Source organism: Caenorhabditis remanei, chromosome IV (assembly GCF_010183535.1).
Source record: "Caenorhabditis remanei strain PX506 chromosome IV, whole genome shotgun sequence".
NCBI lineage: Eukaryota > Metazoa > Nematoda > Chromadorea > Rhabditida > Rhabditidae > Caenorhabditis > Caenorhabditis remanei.
In genome coordinates, this window is record NC_071331.1 from 24328124 (window position 1) to 24342861 (window position 14738).

At 38.8% G+C, this 14738-nt stretch overlaps 3 protein-coding genes across 3 annotated transcripts; 1 reads left to right on the forward strand and 2 right to left on the reverse strand.

The window, feature by feature from the left end:
• Positions 1–717: 717 nt before the first annotated feature.
• GCK72_016070 (uncharacterized protein) lies at positions 718–9194 on the reverse strand (the record flags this gene model as incomplete). Its single annotated transcript, XM_053731304.1, has 16 exons — positions 718–852; positions 916–1011; positions 1064–1155; positions 1701–2145; positions 2700–2781; positions 2831–2918; positions 3282–3457; positions 3846–3952; positions 4183–4403; positions 4988–5152; positions 5276–5484; positions 6098–6300; positions 7138–7278; positions 7342–7458; positions 8048–8200; positions 9078–9194. The coding sequence occupies 16 exons, from the start codon at positions 9192–9194 to the stop codon at positions 718–720; spliced, it is 2547 nt and encodes an 848-aa protein (XP_053586076.1).
• Positions 9195–10402: 1208 nt separating this feature from the next.
• Positions 10403–11571, reverse strand: GCK72_016071 (uncharacterized protein; the record flags this gene model as incomplete). The annotated part of the gene is made up of 2 exons (XM_053731305.1): positions 10403–11120; positions 11504–11571. 2 exons carry the CDS (start codon positions 11569–11571, stop codon positions 10403–10405), a joined length of 786 nt encoding a protein of 261 aa, XP_053586077.1.
• A 1983-nt stretch (positions 11572–13554) lies between these two features.
• Positions 13555–14701, forward strand: GCK72_016072 (uncharacterized protein; the record flags this gene model as incomplete). The annotated part of the gene is made up of 2 exons (XM_053731306.1): positions 13555–13622; positions 13987–14701. The coding sequence occupies 2 exons, from the start codon at positions 13555–13557 to the stop codon at positions 14699–14701; spliced, it is 783 nt and encodes a 260-aa protein (XP_053586078.1).
• Positions 14702–14738: the final 37 nt, after the last annotated feature.

A 14738-nucleotide genomic window follows, 5' to 3' on the forward strand; every position in this document is an offset into this window, starting at 1 on the left:
GCGGCGCGTGTCGCGTCGCGGCTCCGGGTCCAAGAATCAAATTTGTCAGAAATGTGTCGATATGGGTATCAAATGAAAGCTAATGATCTGAAAAATGTAAAAATCATAATATTAATCTGTTTGGGCCACATCATTTGAAAAATTTGAGTCTGTTTTCATTTTTTTCGATTTTTTTTTTGATTTTGCTCCAAAAAACGTTCGTATGACATTTTTGATTCTAAGTATTTATTTTCAAAATTTTCAAACCACTAGCTTTCATTTGATACCCATATCGCCTCTGTTCCATTCACTAGGATTTTTCGACCACGCGGCGCGTGTCGCGTCGCGGCTTCAGCTCCAAAATTTTAAATTTATCAGAAATGTGTCGATATGGGTACCAAATGAAAGCTGGTAATTTGGAAAGTTTGAATATTGTATTTTTATAACATAAAAGTGTCACTAGAAAAAACAATTCGGCACAAATTTATCATTGACTCCAAAAATATACAAAAATATATACAAAAATTGGCACTCAAGGGTGAGAATATCACAGCTGAGACTGAGACAAATATGTACAAAATATGATAGTAAAGAGTTTTACAAAATATATACAAATATTTAAAAACTTTTTCAAAAAAAAAAAAGGTTTTTGTGAAAAAAGAAAAAAAATTGTTTTCAAAAAAAACATTTCTTTCGGAAAACATATATTGTGACATGCGTAAGATTGACATGCATGTCTTAAATAAGCAAGATCTTGTCATCATAATCCGTCTTCAGTATTCCATTGTATAAGTCGGCGCGAATTCTTTTTTTGTTCGAATTGTAGATCTCCTCGAGGGCCGTCACTCGTTTTTTGAAGAACACACTTGTGTGCTGAAACATGAATAGGAAATCTGTCTATCTGTTTGTCCGGATGTCCAAAAATATTTGACCTACCGAGAAAGACGCCACCATTTGACCCAACTCCTTATCAATCCCTTCAATGATACCCTCCAGACGGTTTAGCTGCTCGTCGACTGATAGAAAATCCAACTAAAAGAAAAAAATTGGACATCCGGACACACAGACAGACAGACAGACATACCATTTGCTCGTCATCCATGTCATCGGTGTTATCACACATCTCACCCAACTCATTGGTCTCGAGCAGCCCTCTGGAGTGGAGCATTCGGCGGGCTGGAAATTTGAGATCTTGCCAAATTTTGAAAATTGAACGGAATTTCTGAACTCCTGAGGTCAAGAGCTTTCATATGATACCCATATTGCCCTATTTCTGAGCAGTTTGAAAATTTTGGTGTGATGCGTCGCGTGTCGCGCCGCGGTTCGAGAAAATTGAAGTGAAAGGAAATGGGGCGATATGGATATCAAATAAAAGCTAGTGACTCAGAAAATCTTAAAATCATAGTTTCGGAAGATTGGAGATGCGTTGCGGTTGCGTCGCAGCTCAGAAAATTATTTCCGAAAACCTTCAACTCGCCATATCTTCCGAAGAATTGAGTCACAAACAAAACTTTTGTGATTTTCCCACTCCTGAGGTCACTAGCTTTCATTTGATACCCATATTGCCTCACTTCTGATAACTTTGATTTTTTGGACCTAGAGCCGCGACGCGACCGCATCGCACCACACCAAAATTTCCAAAGTTTGCCAAAACTAGGCAATATGGGTATCAAATGAAAGCTAGTGACCTCAGGAGTCTGAAAAAAACAATGTTTACTTACCATTCTCCAGCAATCTCTTTCTCTCATCGGGATATTCCTGTAGGAGCCGTGTCATATCATCCTGATGTAGAATATAGACATCAGAGTAGCCGACACTTCTCAACGAGACACTCCTCCTGTCTCCCAGAAGGTTTCCCTTGACATGAACCAAAGATAGCTCTCCGAATGTTGATCCTTCTCTCAAAGTGTCTAACTCTCTCATGTTATCATCGTCTTCTAGTACTGAGAGGGTCCCTTTTTTCACCAAATACATTTCCTTTGCTTTTTCGTTTTTCCGGCACAAATAGTCGTTTGGGGAGTAGACTTGTTGCTTTACAAGCATCACGACTTCTTGGAGAAGACGTGGATCGCACCGGTAGAAGAGGGCAACTTTTGAGAGGGTCTCCTGGTGGAGATTCGCGGCGATGTTGGCTTGGAAACGGGGCGGAAGAAGGGATAGGATTTCCTGGAACATGTATATGTTGAAAATATGTGAAAAATAACCCAAATCATGCAGAAAACAAAAAACGTTTTGGATCGGGTTACGGTAGCCTGGATCCTGGATCTAGGGTATAGGATCTATGGGATCCTGGATCAGGGTTGCTGTAGCTATAAGATCCTGAATAGCCATTAACTGGGTAAAATAAGCAAAAAATTAGCTGAAATCTATGAAAAAAGAGCTAAATTATTTTTTTTTAAATTTTAAAATCGGGTTACGGTAGCTTGGATCCTAGATCTAGGGTCTGGGATCCTGGCTCTGAGAATACTTGCACAAGTTTACTGTAGCCATAAGATCCGGAAAATCCAGAAAACTTATGCCTGGGGTATACTGTAATGATGATAAGCCGACTTCAACAAAAATAATTTAGGATCGGGTTACTGTAGATGAAAACTTTAATGCTGGATCCTGGATCTAGGATCTGGGATCCAGGATCTGGGTTACTGTAGATTATGATAGCTAGGACAACTTTTTTCTGACACAATTTTTTTACGTCACTCCTAGTAGTTCTGAAAACTCACTTCCTCATCATACAACTGATTGTGGGTATTCAAATAGAGGAAGCAATTGAGCACGCGGTCTTGAATAGCCGATTGGACACCTCTGAAAACAGATTTTTTCTGAAAATAGATTTAAAATATAAGGGATTTACCTATATTTCATATAAAACTTGATTCCATCCATCATCTCGCGAAACATGTTCACGTTTTGACTCATTTGGGTGACCACGGAACCGACACCTATGTGGAAATAGAAAATTGTGGTTTCATATCTCAAAAAGGGGAGGAGCTACCAAAAAATTGTCAACTATAAAAATGTGCAGAAATTCAAGTAGATCATTTTTGTAGTTGACAACTTTTTGATAGCATTGAACGCTGAGGAGATACGGGCGGTCAAAGATGAGAAGAGATGCAGACAGCTAGATTCTCTCGTTATCTGCGTCTCTTTTAGAAACTTCAAGCACTTATATCTCCCGACGCTTCACAGCTATCGAAAAGTTGTCAACTAACAAAATATTCCAAATTTCAAGGGCTACATTTTATAGGTTAGAAATTCTAAAAAATATTTATTCAAAGACCCCGTCCTCTCAGGATAAGACTCACCTCCAATAATCGTAGCGAACACTAACACTCCAATCAGTGTATCGAAGATTTCCAGCGCATTTTGGAGACTTGAAGATGGCCACGGTTGTTGTCCACACTTTGTGATGGTTAGGGAGGACCAGTAGATGGTCATACTGTACTCACGCGAGAAATTCCCAAGGCTGGTTATGGAGAATCTGAAAACGGTTGTATCTGTGGGCAGGGGTGAGATTTTTGTATTTTTGGATATCCGGGTGTCTAGACACACAGAGAGCCATCGGTGGATTACTGTAGTAGCAGAAACCTAGGATCGGGTTACGGTACCTTCGATCCAGGATCCAAAAAATTTTTTTGATCCTAGACCTCGGGTTACTGTAGATTTGGACTATTTTGATGATGCTAAGACTACTGTAGTATTAAAACACCGTCTCCAGGATCTAGATCGGGTTACTGTAGAGTCTAGGATCCAGGATCCAGGATTGGGGTTACTGTACCTAGGATCCAAGATCACTTCTGGATCCTGGATCCAAAAATAATTTTTTTTTTTTTGGACATTTGGACATTCCAACACATCGACAAACTTACTTATCCTCCCAAAATTTATACATCTCCTGCATATACTTGATCCGCTCATCACGGATGTCCAGGACACTCTGATCCTCTGGATACCAGCAGTCCTCGTCGACGAATGCCTGGAAAAGTTGGATTTTTTGGGGTCTAGCGTAAAAATAGAGTAAAAATTTGGATTCAGGGCTTAAAACTGCCCAAGAGGGAGAATTTTTGGGGTTTTTCGGGTTTTGGGCGTTTTTGGGGGTTTTAGGGGATTACGGTAGTTTTCAGGTGTACTGTAGCCTCCGAAGAGGTAGTTTTTGGCGAGAAATTTAAATATTTTGCTAATTTTTGAATCAAAATGCAAACTTACTGTACAAATCGGAAATCTTGGGTCGAAAACTTTATAATACGAGAATCCGAAGGCATTTGTGTCATCTTCTGATAGTCCTTCGGCAAGGGAGAAGAGAAAATAGACGCAGGCATTCCAGTGGAACAGAATGGCACATGAGGTACTCAAAAATAGGATTTTCATGAAATGTGGAAAGTCTGTACGGCGTTGGGTGAGCACAATGAATTCGTAGAGGCGGTAGACTGGAAAAAATGAGATATTTGTTGTTTTTTCTTGGTTTGTTGGGGAGAAAGTTAGAAGATTTTAGTATATTTGGAAACCTGATGTCATTAGCTTTCATTTGATACCCATATTGACTGGTTTTGGTTGGATTTGAAATTTTCGATACCGCGCGGCGCGTGTCGCGTCGCGGCTCAAAGATCAAAGTGAACGGAAATAGGTCCATATGGGTATCAAATAAAAGCTTGTAACTTGAAAAACTTGAAAATCATAGCTTCGACACATTTTGAGCTTTCTGGAGATGCGTTGCGGTTGCGTCGCGGTCCAGAATTTTTTTTTCGAAAACTCGCCATATCTTCCGAGAATTGAGTCACTTATAAAACTTTTGCAATTTCCAGACTCCTGAGATCAGCAGCTTTCCTTCGATACCCATATTGAGTGGTTTTGGTAAGGTTTGAAATTTTCAATACCGCGCGGCGCGTGTCGCGTCGCGGCTCAAAAATCAAAGTAAACGGAAATAGGTCGATATGGGTATCAAATGAAAGCTCTTGACCTGAGGAGTTCGAAAATCATAAAATCAAATCCATTATCCAAATTTTTTACTCACTTTTAATCATCCGAAAAATTCGAATCAGCGATGCCTCACTTAAGATGAACAGTATAAGATCTGCAGGTATTAAAGTGGCGGCGTCAAGTTTGAATCGTTGACTTCTTTTGTAGTTTCTCCACATTTTTGTGGTTTCACGGACCTCGTTTCCTTCATGGACAAATGCTGAAATAAAATGTAGATCAAAATTTAAAAAAATTTTAAAAAGTTTCTAGGGTAAAAATCTCTCAAAAGTTGCTTTTTCTAGTCTAAAATATCCTAAAATCCCATAAAAACCTATTAACTCACTCATTCTCGCTCCGACTACACAATCCAGCAAAAAGATTACATCAAAGAAGGTGTTCATATATACCCACTGCCAAAAATAGCCTTGGTGAACATCGTCGAAAATAAAAATGACCATTGCACACATATTATACAGTACTCCAAGTGTTATGATAGCTGACCAATAGTAGAAGAACGTCGAGTTCTCCGTCACGTAGAAATAGCGGAGTTGACTAAAAAGAAATGTAATTTTGATCTTTTTGGTGACAAAATTTTTCAAAAATGGTTTTGATTACAATTTTTGAACTCTCCAGGTCATTACCTTTCATTTGATACCCATATTGCCTAGTTTTGATGCATTTTGAAAAAAAAGATTTTGGCCGCGCGGCGCGTGTCGCGTCGCGGTCCAAAAAATCAAAGTTCACAAAAATATGTCGATATGGGTATCAAATGAAAGCTAGTGACTTGGAGAATCTGAAAATCATAGTTTCGGCGCATTGAAGATGCGTTGTGGATGCGTCGCGGTTGCTTCGCGGTTCAGAATTTTGTCAAAACACGCCATATCTCCCGGGAAACTGAGTCAAATACAAAATTTTTGTGATTTTCAGACTCCTGAGATCACCAGCTTTCATTTGATACCCAAATCGCCCAGTTTTGATGAATTTTGGAAAAAAAAATTTGACCGCGCGGCGCGTGTCGCGTCGCGGCTCCCGGTCCAAAACATCAAAATTGTCAGAAATATGTCGATATGGGTATCAAATGAAAGCTCTTGATCTCAGCACTTCAAAAATCGTATTTTCATCCACTTTCTGATTATTTTAAAGAAAAAAACGGAAAAAAACTTACTACCACTTTTCCTTCAAATAATCCCTCGTCTGTGCCCATCCAGTGGGTCTCGCCGCGAACGCCATCGGAGGTATTTCTACTAATGGTGCCTCGGAATTCACTGTTGTATTTGTACTGTGCTCCGCATTGGTGGTCGTTGGGTCCCCATCTGGCTCCGACTCCCTTTCGTCGTGCTCCATAGCGGATATCCAGTTACGGAGCATCTGGAATTCTAGGTTGAGTATTTTTTACTAAGAGATTTTTAAATTCTAAGCATTTTCAGAGTAAAATCGGCTAGATAGGTCAAAAATTGAGTGAGTTATCGATTTTCGAAAATTTTCGAAAATTTTCGAAAATCGCTGAAATCGCCATATCTTATTATATTTTTGTCCAATCTCTAAACTTTCAACATTTTTGAACTCAGCGTGTCAAGACGCTTTGAATAAGTATAATCATACCATATTTCAGCCTTAATTGGGGGTACTGTAGATGACAGGTACCACAATTAAACTTAAAACGAAAAATGTTCCAAAAATATGGTTGATTATACTCATTCGAAGCGTTTTGGTCTGCTAATTCTGAATAAATGAAAAATTTTGAGATTGGACCAAAACTAGAAGAGATATAGCGATTTCAGCGGTTTTCAGATTTTCGAAAATTTTCGAAAATTTTCGAAAATCCCTAACTTTTGCGGTTTTTGACGTATTGAGTTGATTTTAGTGTCAAGACACTACAAACTACGTGGACTATACAAAAAAAGTTAATCCGCTTAGTTAGGGGTACTGTAGTTTTCGCGGCGAGACACAAATTTTTCAAAATTTTTTTTTCGAAATTTTCCAAACTTAGACATGTTTATACTCATTTGAAGCGTTTAAATGAGCTGAATTTCAAAATATAATTGTTTCCGAGAACCGTCAATATCACAGAGAGTTATAGCGTTTCAAAGATTTTCGAGATTTTCGAAAAGTTTCGAAAATCGCTAACCCGGTCAATTTTGGTCTATTTTTGCCGATTTCAGACTCAAAATACTCCAATTTTTCAGAATTTTTCAGCCAACTCACCATAGCGGTCTTCACAACATCACTGAACGATTTCTGATTTCCATCGTCTGCGGGATTCGATCGATTCGCTTTTCTGTCTCGACTGCCAGCTGATCTCGACTTCATCCGCCCCTTATTTAAATCCAATTTCTTCGTTTTCTCCTGAAATTTGACCTCCTTTTACTCGAGAGTATTGACACCTGTCCTCTCTCAAAGTATACTCACTTTCGACACAATTTGAGGGCTACGCTCTCGAATGACCGCCCAACGGGACTCACGACGAGGGTTGGAGGCGGTGGAGGTGGATGGATGGGCCTCGTCATCTGATGGGTAGTTGGAGGGCTGTAAAAGTATGTTTAATAGAAAATTTTAAAGATTACGGTTATTTTGAGCCAAAAACTATGGAATTTGGTTGGAAATGAAGCGAGTTAGAGATTTTCGAAAAATTTCGAAAAATTTCGAAAATCTGAAAGTCGCTGAAATTGCTATATCTCTTCTAGGTTTGGTCCGATCTTGAAATTTTTAATTTTATCGGAATCAGCATGTCAAGACGCTTTGAATGACTATAATCATGACATATTTTGGGCTTAATTGGGGGTACTGTAGGTGGCAGGACCCAAATAAAGCCAAAAACCAAAAATATTCCAATTATAGGCGTGATTATACTTATTCGAAGCGTCTCGGTTTCCTGATTCTGAATATATTAAAATTTTTGAAATTGGACCAAAACTAGAAGAGATATAGCGATTTCAGCGGTTTTCAGATTTTTGAAATTTTTCGAAAATTTTCGAAAACTCTCAACTTTTTTAGTTTTTATGCTAGAATGCTGATTTTAGGCTCAAAATGTGCGGAATCTAACGATCTAGATGTGAACAATGTGAAAAATACTTTCAGACACAAATAGGAGCCCCCGTCTCCAAAAACAACTCACCACCCTTAGAATCCCTGGTCTTGGCGCAGGGAGCTGCGCCTGGAGTACCGGCGCCACCGTCTCCGCCATACTGATGACTGTATGGGGTGAACTGATGGGTGCTGCCGAGTTGCTGGGTCCTGGTACTTGGCTCGGGTCATGTTGAGTTCGTCCCTGCAAAAAAAAAAACAATTTTTGCTCAGAAATTTTTATTTGAAATCAAATTTAGTTTTGATTATAATTTTTGAACTCTCCAGGTTTGTAGCTTTCATTTGATACCCATATTGCCTAGTTTTGATGCATTTCGAAAAAAAAAATTAGCAGCGCGGCGCGTGTCGCGTCGCGGTCAAAAAAATCAAAGTTATCAAAAATATGTCGATATGGGTATCAAATGAAAGCTAGTGATTTGGAGAATCTGAAAATCATAGTTTCGGAGATTCATTGCGGATGCGTTGCGGTTGCGTCGCGGCTCAGAATTAAAAAAAAAATTTTTGCTCCAAAATTTTTTTTTCCAATTTTTCAAATGTTTTCTGGTCTATGATCATTAGAAGTGCATATTAGTTGTGTAGCTCATGTCTAGACGCATATTTTTCCAATTAACTGTTTTTCGATACGGACGGTCCCTAGAGAATGAGAGACGCAGAGAAATATGGATCGGCTCCACTTCAAAGACCTGTAGCTCCTCAGGGACCGTCTGTATCCCAAAATTGTCAATGGCAAAAATGTAGTCCAGGTTTTGATTTATCGATTGTTATACATACTGAGCGGGTAGGTTGAAATAGGGCACCAGGGCAACTGGTCAAAGTTGGAAAAATTTTGAAAAAAAAAATGTTTTTGAAATTTTTTTTTGTTCAAAAAAAAAAGATAGCTCTATCATATTATTTACGCATTGTGCTTCTTGACAGAACCAACAACAAAAATAATGAAAAAATATCAGAATTCAGTCCAGCAGACCGGAATAGGCTCCGCCCCCTTACCCCCTTGGTAATTTTTTTCCAGTCGCCCGCATTCTTACTCAAAAAAAATTGCTCAATTTTTTTTTCTGACCTACCTGATTATTTTTGGCGCTTAGCGCTCTCAGATACTTGACACTCCTGTCTCGACGACGACTACGTTTCGGGGGCTCGCGGAGCTCGGGTGATTCCTCGAAATTGAATGTGGCGAACATTTTTTAAGGTATTTCTGGGGAGAATGAGGCAGAAGAAAGGAGTACTAATGATATGTATATAGAGAGAAGAAAACTTATAATTCATATAGAGACACGAGATATTGGTGTCATGACAACGAGAAGAAGATGAAGAAATCTATAGCAACAACACAACACACATGGGGGAAGAGCAGACAATGGAGGAAGAGAGGGTGGGGGAGGAAGAAGGGATTATAGTGCAAAACGGATTAAGTTTTGGTGAGAATGAGCGAAAAGTGCAAAGAATTTTGAGCTTTGGGCAAAAGGGGGGACCCCCCTAAAAAGCTCAACTTTATAATTTCCGCTTTTCTACCATTGAAAATGTGATATTCGTACTCCCCTTGTCATTAGCTTTCATTTGATACCCATATCGACCTATTTCTAACAGATTCCATTTTGGAGCTGAAGCCGCGACGCGACATGCGCCGCGCCTCATCGAAATTTTTTGAATGGATGAAATATAGGCGATATGGGTATCAAATGAAAGTTCTTAACTTCAGTATTTCGAAAAAACACAAAATCAAAGCAATTTGAGGCAATTCTTCTCATTTTTCCAGCTTTAACAAGCTAATTTTCAAATTTCTGCTTTAAAACCTTGGAAATCTAGAATTTTTGTGTTAAAAGCAACATCCGCCTCCTCAAAATGTTTTTAATGGGCAATATGGGCATTAAATTGGCGGTAACTAGATCAGGAATATGAAAATTATAAAATTGAGAGGGTTGTTTAAAGGGTCCTAACTGGTTCAAAAAGTTTTTGTGCCCTACAATCGTAAATTTGCAATTTTCGGATTTTATGGACTGAAAGTGTAATATTCACACTCCCCATGACATTAGCTTTCATTTGATACCCATATCGATATATTTTGGACAACTTTGATTTTTGGACCCGGAGCCGCGACGCGACACGCGCCGCATGAACAATAAAATTTCAAACTACACCGAACGCAGGCGATATGGGTATCAAATGAAAGCTAGCGATCTCAGGAGTTTGAAAAATGCATTTTCAAGCTGCTCTTAAAATGTTTTTAGGAAAAAAACACAGTTTTAAAGGAATTATCAATTTTATTAAGTTATCACAATTTTCTTACAATTAAGCAGGATTTTTGTAGATTTCAAAGATTTTTGAGGAATATACTTGAAACAATATGGAAATAAATATCAGAAAATAAATATTTGCAAAAAAAAACTAATTAGTTCTCCGAATCGACCAACTCCTCGATTTCCTCTCCATTCCTCAACATGACACTCATCGTTTTGATATTCCGTTGAGCCTGCTTCTGCTCTTCATCGTCTCCAAATTCCAATGCATCGTCTAATCGATCAAAGAGTCTCCGTTTGACTTGTCTTGATCTGAATCCGTATGATTTGTTGTTGGACTCCTCGAGGAGTCCCCTCAACTTCTCAATCTCCTTTTCCTTTTCCTCTCGGAGCACCTCCATATTGTGTGCCATGTTGTCCCTCCGCATCTTGAAATGCTCCTTCATTTCCTCTACTTCTTCTTCTTTTTCCAGTTTCTCGTCCTGAGCCTCTTCCAGCTTTTCAACCATCTCTTTCGAGTATTCCTCGAATTTCTCGTTCGTCTCCACAATCTCCGCCTCCAGTCTCACTGCTTCTGCTTTCAACTGGTCATAGTCTCCAACCAATCGATTCCAGTCTTCTACCAATTGTTGATACTTGAGTTCCGACTCTTCCAGTTGTCGAACTTGCTCTCGGAGCTCTCCATTTTCTCTTTCCTTCTCTTCCAACAATCCGTTGTAGTCCTCAACGACCAATCGATAATTCTCCTGATGCTGAAGTTCCGCCTTCTGAAGCTGTTCAACCTGTCGAAGGAGTTGTTCGTTCTCCTCCCTCAATGCCTCAATCTCCAACTTCTCACTCTTAAGTGGATATGGGTGGCAACGAGTGCTCCTGTAACAATCATGATATTTAGACTCCTCGACTAGTTTCGGGTGGTTTTGAAAATTAGATACGTCGCGTGTTGCGTCGCGGATCGGATATTGACATGAAAAGTGCTAAAGTTTGAAAATCGTGCTTTAAAACTATGATCTCAGGGAACAAAAACTCAACCCAATCTGCCGAATTTTATGATATTTAGACTCCTCAAGTTCCCAGCTTTCATTTGATACCCACATTGCCTATATTTGGTTCAGTTTGAAAATTTCGAATTCATGCGGCGCGTGTCGCGTCGCGGTTAAAACCAAACGTATCGGAAATTGGTCGATATGGGTATCAAATGAAAGGTAATGTGACGTAGAGTTCAAAAATGTTATTTTCAAAAAGTTTCAACTTACATCTTGTGACTGGCCTCCGAGTTACGTTGGCGCATCTTTCTGCTTTCGGTAGCTGGTGTCGACGACATATTTCTAGATTCTGAAGGTTATAAGGTTATGAAGTAAAAATGAGAAAAACAAGGAAGGAAGGTACAGCATACACAACAAAAAAGGAAGAATGAGAGAATACAAGAGAGATTTCTTGTGAGTGTGAGAGCAATGAAGGACGCAGATAGGTTTCCCAGGAAACTAGGTCATTTCACATAGTTAGTGAACAGTTAACATATAGTATATATTCACTAACTATGTGAAATGACCTAGTTCCCTGGGAAACCAGCCCTTACTGCTCACAAGGTTTGTTCTTTAAAAGAGACTTTCTGTACTGATCAACCTAAGGCCAACAGTCCATGCAACTCATCGGAAAGCGCATTTAGCCCATTTGAAATTTCAATATTATGGGTCCCTATAATGATCTTATCGAAGAACCGGCTCCGCCCCCGTTTACATATGGAAAAAATCGCGGAACTCAAAAACTAATTACTTTCCTTTCAACAGAAAAAAGTTTAGAAATCAGTGCAATCTTTTGCCACCATTCAGAAAAATTGATTTTTGAAAAAAATTGCAGTTATTGGCATCCGTTCAAATAAATGTTTTCATTAGATGTAAAAAGGTTTTTTTTATTGCAGTTGATTACAACTTTAGACCAAAATCAATCCCGAAATTTTCAAAATTTCAAGAAACTTTGTATGATAGGGATTGTGAAATAGGATAAGCAAAAAAATGCAAAATTTGAGCTTTGAGCAAAAGAACGAGATATAAAGTTAGAAAGTAAAAATAAGAGACGGTATGCATACACAACAAAAAAGGAAGAATGAAAGCATAAGAGACAGATTTTGTGAGTGTGAAAGCAATTAAGGACGCAGATAGGTTTCCCAGGAAACTAGGTCATTTCACATAGTTAGTGAATATATACTATATGTTAAACATACTGTTCACTAACTATGTGAAATGACCTAGTTTCCTGGGAAACCAGACCTTTTTTGCTCTCACACTCACAAGAAATCTGTATTGTATTCTCTCATTCTTCCTTTTTTGTTGTGTGTACTGTGCCTTCTTTCCTTGTTTTTCTCATTTTTACTTCATAACCTTATACCTCCACCTTTTGCTCAAAGCTCAATCTTTTTTCTCAACCACCAAACCTTAATCCCTATCAACATACAAAGTTTCTTGAAATTTACCCTTTTTCACCAATTTCGTGAAAAACACTTTTTTATTATTTAAAAAATCTCGAAATTTCGGGATCAAAATTTGGTCCAAAGTTGCAGTCAACTGCAATAAAAAACCTTTTTACATCTAATGAAAGCATTTTTGGACGCATGCAAAAAACTGCAAATTTTTTCAAAAATCAATTTTTCTGAATAGTGGCAAAAGACTGATTTCTAAACTTTTTTAAAAAGATATCTGTTGAAAGCATAGTTGTCAAGGCCCGGCTTCAAAAAATGACCCTTTTTCCATTATTTTCCAATTTTTCATCGAAAATGTGACTGTTTTTCAGAAAATTTGACTTTCGCGTCAATTTTCCCGGGCCTTGACAACTAAAGGAAAATAATTAGTTTTTTTTTCACTTTCACGTCTCTCTTCCATATGTAAAAGGGGGCGGAGCCTTATTCTTTAATAAGATCATCATAGGGACCCATAATATTGAAATCTCAAATAGGCTAAATGCGCTTTCCGATGTGTTCCATGGACTGTTGGCCTTAGGTTGTTGATCAGTACAGAAAGTGTCTCTTAAAGAACAAACCTTGGGAGTGCGAGCAATGAGGGCTGGTTTCCCAGGGAACTAGGTCATTTCACATAGTTAGTGAATATATACTATATGTTAACTGTTCACTAACTATGTGAAATGACCTAGTTTCCTGGGAAACCTATCTGCGTCCTTCATTGCTCTCACACTCACAAGAAATCTGTATTGTATTCTCTCATTCTTCCTTTTTTGTTGTGTATGCTGTACCTTCCTTCCTTGTTTTTCTCATTTTTACTTCATAACCTTATAACCTTCAGAATCTAGAAATATGTCGTCGACACCAGCTACCGAAAGCAGAAAGATGCGCCAACGTAACTCGGAGGCCAGTCACAAGATGTAAGTTGAAACTTTTTGAAAATAACATTTTTGAACTCTACGTCACATTACCTTTCATTTGATACTAATATCGACCAATTTCCGATACGTTTGGTTTTAACCGAGCCGCGACGCATGAATTCGAAATTTTCAATTTGAACCAAATAAAAGCGATATGGGTATCAAATGAAAGCTAAGAGTTTGAGGAGTCTGAATATCATAAAATTCGGCAGATTGGGTTAAGTTTGGGGGTTTTATCTAGTAGTCTAGAGTATGATTTGGTACCCGTATCGAGTAGCGACGCAACACGCGTCGCATCTAATTTTTGAAACCATCCAAAACTAGATGATATGAAATGAAAAGAGTCTAAATATCGATTTTACAGGACAACTCGTGGCCGCCCGTATCCAGCACAAGATAACAAGGAGATGGATAGATTGAGAGAGGAGAACGAACAACTCCTTCGACAAGTTCAGCAACTCCAGGAGGCGGAGCTTCGATCTCAAGAGAATTATCGATTGGTGGTGGATGAGTACAATGGATTGTTAGAAGAGAAGGAGAGAGAGAACGAGGAGCTCCGTGAGCAAGTGAGACAACTGGAAGAGTCTGATGTCAAATATCGACAATTGGTAGAAGACTGGAATCAATTAGTTGGAGACTTTGACCAGTTGAAACAAGAAACAGAGAGACTGGAGGCGGAGATTGAGGAGACGAATGAGAAATTCGAGGAATACTCGAAAGAGATGGTGGAGAAACTGGAAGAAGCTCAGGATGAAAAACTGGAAAAAGAAGAAGAAATTGAGGAAATGAAGGAACATTTTAAGATGAGAAGGGACAATATGGCTCACAACATGGAGGTGCTTCGAGAGGAGAAGGAAAAGGAGATTGAGAAGTTGAGGGGACTCCTCGAGGAGTCCAACAACAAATCATACGGATTCAGATCAAGACAAGTCAAAAGGAGACTTTTCAATCGATTGGATAATGCATTGGAGTTTGGAGATGAGGAGGAGAAGAAGCAGGCTCAACGGAACATCAAGACGATGAGTGTCATGCTGAGGAATGGAGAGGAAATCGAAGAGTTGGTCGATTCGGAGAACTAATTTATTTGTGTGATAATTTGATAATTTTTTCTCAAGT